Genomic DNA, 4,830 nt, shown 5'->3' with positions numbered 1-4,830 from the left:
ACAAACAAAAAAACACCAAAAAATAAAATAAAATAAAATAAATTTTTTGAAGCCTTTCACATTTAATTCTTATTTTTCTGGAGTAGAAAGAAGTGATGCATTGGGAAAAGACTGTTATCATCTTAGTTACCTGAAGAGATCATTTTTTGTTTGTTTTGTTTTGAGACAGGGTTTCTCAGTGTAGCCCTGGCTGTCCTGGAACTTGCTTTGTAGATCAGACTGGCCTCAAACTCACAGAGATCCACTGCCTCTGTCCCCAGAGTGCTGGGATTAAAGGTGTGTATCACCATGTCCTGCTGCAGATATTGATTTAATCAATTGAGATAACTTACTGTCAGGTTTGGCAGAACTTGAGATTTACAGTTGAAAACATGTGGTGGATTCTACTGCCTTCCTTTTCCAAGTACTTTTTTTTTGGGGGGGGGGGTGTTTTCGAGACAGGGTTTCTCTGTATAGTCCTGACTGTCCTGGAACTCACTCTGTAGACCAGGCTGTCGTCGAACTCAGAAATCCACTTGCCTCTGCCTCCCAAGTGCTGGGATTAAAGGCGTGCGCCACCACTGCCCGGCTTCCAAGTACTTTTAGGGACCTGAAAACTCATGTATTTTGGACACACACAGTTTACATGTTATGCAGGTGCTGCTTGGATAGGTTTCCATCCATTCCTTTGTTTAGATGATTAGATTTACATCTCTTGGTTTAAATTGTTTTTTTTTTTACTTTTTTATTGTGGGGCATATTTATACAACTCCGTACACATAGAGGTCAGAAGATAATTTTGTGGAGTCTGGACGGAACTCAGGTATCCATGATTGCTTGACAAGTGCCTTTATTATCTGAGCCATTTTATTGGTTCCCCCCACCCTCCCTTTTTTTTTCCAAAGGGGAATCTAAAAATACTACACAGGCAAGTACATGTATTTACTGTCAAAGACATTTATCTTATTGGGACCTTGAACTCTTCTGTATTCCTAGGGTATTTAAAACGGCAGCTTATATTTGGGTCACTCACATTTTGCCGTGGAACTTGTCACATCTCACATAAAAGCTAAGCTTCCTTCCTTCCTTCCTTCCTTCCTTCCTTCCTTCCTTCCTTCCTTCCTTCCTTCCTTCCTTCCTTCTTTTCTTTTTCTCGGCTTATTTGGAGACAGGCTGTCTATATAGTTCTGACTGTCATTGAAATCACTATGTAGACCAGGCTGGCATGTAGACAAGGCTGGCGTAGAACTCACGGAGATCCACTTGCCTCTACCACTAAGTGTTGGGATTAAAAGAGGTGCGCCTCCACACCCAACCTTAAATGTTTTTTATGGGTTAAACAATGCAATCTCTACATATATGTGTGTACATATACACATACTCACATATACAATCTTGTAGAGGAGGAAAATGAAGCTTACAGAATTCGATTACCTAGACCCAGTTTAGAAGTGGCAGTGTGCGTTTAGGAGTTGAGCAGGAATTACAGTTTCCACGCCTTCCCCCAACCCCCCAACTTCCTGCTTTTCCAGTTTTTCACTAAAGCCCGAGGGCACTAACTTCAAGGAAACAGTTCTTCCTTGCCCTTGCCCTTTCCCTCCCCTCCTCTCCACACTTCTGGTCTCGGCACCGCCTTGCCCAGGGGGTTAAGCCTCAGCGAGCGCAGGAAGAACTACATTTCCCAGAGTGCCTCGCGAGTCAGCGTCCTCCAACCAGAGCTCGACAGACGGCGCCATTTCTGTGGCGGGAGTGGTGGTGCGGCCTGTGATCATGGCGCTGTTCCCGGCATTTGCTGGCGTAAGTGAGGCCTCCGGTGATGGATCATCCAGGAAAGGTAAGCATTCCAAAAGAGTCGACACCGATGAAATTAATGGCAGGTTTTCGGGCCTAGGTCTTGGCCTTTTTCTTTGATTTCTTTATCCATTTGTATCCCAGAGTTCTCTGCGGCACTGCAAAGCCTTCTGGGTCTTGTCTGAAGTGTAGGGCCAGAGGCTCTTTCGGGCGTTATGGTGGTCAAGTAAGGGAAGGGTAAACAGCCTAGGGTGAGGTCTGGGGCTAAGACTACCGTATTTTTGGACATCATTCTCCTAGAAGCTGCAATGATACAACTCCATTGCAAAAGGAACCCTCTTAAAATACTTGTAATTGTGGTTAGCGTAATTCTGATCTTTCTTTACTAAACTGTAACCCTCAACAAAGTCTGAGACTGTCTTATCTGTTCATTGTAGCGCACTTATTTATTAGCAGAGGCCCAAAATATAGAGGTATTCAATAAATGTGTCCGGATTGATAATGCAACCTGTTCTATTAACGGTACTAAATAACAAACAAACAACAAAGAAAATCAGTATAACGTAGTATGCTACGAATGTCATAGGTGAGCCACAGTCAACAATTCCATAGAATGGAACATTCGAAATTTTGAAATGGTCTTCAAGAGGATGTGATTTGGATAGATAAGAATTCAGGGACCTTCAAGGAGCTGTGGGAGAGAAGCATGCGACTTACAGAACTGTATGTGTATTTTAAGTGTTAAGACAAGTATCTCCTATAATGAAGTTAACCATGGCGGATAAATGCATAAAATACATTTGATACTGAAAGTATAAGATCAGTTTGAAGGGCTGGGAGTGGTGGCATACACCATTAATTCCAGCACTTGGGAGCAGGTGGATCTCTGAATTCAAGGCCAGCTTGGTCTACATAGAGAACTTTTGGACAGCCAGGGCCACAACATGGAGAGACCCTTTCCCAAAAACAAATATATATATATATATATATATATATATATATATATATATATATATATAAATTTTTTTAGAAAATTAACTATATATTATTTAACTATGAGTTACTGACCAGCTTTCTCAAAGTGTCTCAACCTTTTACAGTTGGTTTGCTTATAGGGTTCCAAAAGAAGTCAGAATTTTCTTTTCTTTTCTCTCTCTCTCTCTCTCTCTCTCTCTTTTTTTTTTTTTTTTTAGTGAGGGGGCTGGCCAGAAACTCACAGAGATCTGTCTTCCTAGTGTTGGGATTACAGGCAAGTGCTACCATACCCAGGAACACTGCATTTTCTGCATACACCAATAGGTTTCCTTGAATATGAAACAGTTTCTCTGCTCTTTTTTTTGTTTTGTTTTTTTGTTTTTTTGTTTTTTTTCGAGACAGGGTTTCTCTGTGTAGCCCTGGCTGTCCTGGAACTCACTCTGTAGACCAGGCTAGCCTCGAACTCTCGAACTCAGAAATCCACCTGCCTCTGCCTCCCAAGTGCTGGGATTAAAGGCGTGCGCCATCACCGTCCGGCCAGTTTCTCTGCTCTTGTATTTTCTCAGATGACTTATTTGTTGAGGAAACTGGTTATCCATCCTGAAGCTGTTTCCCACCAAATCTTCATGTAACATGCTCCTTTATTTTATCCATCCCATTATTTCCTATAAACTGATAATTGGATGTAAAGAGCCGATAAGAATTAGCTATATTTTTTGTCGTTGAATGGAGCTTGTTTGGAGTGCTGCATTAATGATATTCAGTTATGTCAGGAGGGTCCAAGCTTTGATTTCAGTGATATTAAGAGGGTCAGTGTTGGGTATCAGATCTCCTGGGATTAGAGTTAAGATGGTTGTGAGCCCCCCCCCCCCCCATGTAGATGCTGGGAAGCAAACCTTGGTCCTTTGAAGAACAATCAGTGTGCTTAATTACTGATCCACCTTCATTTTGCAGTGATGTTTTTTATATTCTTGTGACAGGGTCTCATTCTGAGACCTAGATTAGCCTTCAACTCGCAATCACCTTGAATGAGCAAAAGAGACTCAAAGGGCACAGGTTCTTCTGACTCTAGGACTTGCATTATTAACTTTTTATTGCAGGGTTGGGAGTCTTGTGATTTAAGCATCTTTGCAGTTCTTGTACTGCTTCATGGGGTAGATCAACTCCCAGGAGAACGTTGCCGCCTTGAATGGCATTCTTAGCTATGTTTGCTGGTGCTTTTTGTACAAGTGAGTTCGAACTTCCAGCAGCCAGAAAATGGGGGTCCTAATCAAAATGAGTGGCTTACTCTCAAAAGAACAAATATCTCCATTAATATGATTGCTAACTCATTTTTACCATGAGCCCTGGAAATGCTGTTTGAATGGTTACCCCTGGAAGAGTGGCCCCTCATCTCTGAGCTCACTTAGACAGACTGGAAGCTGTGCTGTATTGTTAGGACGGGTTACAGAAATGGATATTGAACTTGGATGTTGTATCTGCTTATAAAGTTATCTGGTTTTTAAAGTTTAAGCTTATTCATGCTGGCTCGCTCCTCTGCCTTGGGCGGAACTGAACACAGGCCTTTTTAGTAGAGCTAGAGAGTAGAGTGCCTTAGAAAACTCACCACAGAGGCATGTCAGTTGAGTCCTCGGTGATGGGCTGTTAGCCTACCTGTCAGATTTCTCTGAAGGTGTGGTAGGTGTGGTGGGTCCCAGCAGGAGGTAGGCAGAAAGTGAAGTGGCTTTTGTGTAGGTTATTTCCCTCCATTCCTTTCTTGATATGTGTGTGTGTGTGTGTGTGTGTGTGTGTGTGTGTGTGTGGTACAGTGCCAGGCTCTCAGCAGTTTCTAACCTGAGATTCTGTGCTGATGCCCAAGGACAAAAGGTTTTCCAGTTTTCCCTCGTAATCTCCAGATGCTTGCTTTCCGACTGCTCCTTTGTATAGTATATTATACCTGCTTAGTGATGTAAGAACATATATAAAATATTACACCTTGCCTAGTGACGTAAGTACATATATATTACACCCTGCCTAGTGACGTAAGTACATATATATTACACCCTGCCTAGTGACGTAAGTACATGTATATGACACCCTGCCTAG

At 42.2% G+C, this 4,830-nt stretch overlaps 1 protein-coding gene across 2 annotated transcripts in view; it reads left to right on the top strand.

The window, feature by feature from the left end:
* The first annotated feature begins 1,728 nt into the window (after window positions 1–1,728).
* Window positions 1,729–4,830, top strand: part of Nrde2 (NRDE-2, necessary for RNA interference, domain containing) — a 36,310-nt gene continuing 33,208 nt past the window's right edge. For both annotated transcript variants that reach the window (XM_028777324.1, XM_028777323.1), the window contains exon 1: window positions 1,729–1,813. In XM_028777324.1, the coding sequence (XP_028633157.1) occupies window positions 1,750–1,813 (64 nt within the window). In that variant the 5' untranslated portion in view covers window positions 1,729–1,749. The remainder of the gene's footprint in view (window positions 1,814–4,830) is intronic.

The sequence above is a fragment of the Grammomys surdaster genome, unplaced genomic scaffold, assembly GCF_004785775.1.
Source record: "Grammomys surdaster isolate TR1022 unplaced genomic scaffold, NIH_TR_1.0 279, whole genome shotgun sequence".
Classification (NCBI taxonomy): domain Eukaryota; kingdom Metazoa; phylum Chordata; class Mammalia; order Rodentia; family Muridae; genus Grammomys; species Grammomys surdaster.
Note: the sequence above shows the minus strand (reverse complement) of the source record. Positions and strands in the feature narration are given on the sequence as shown.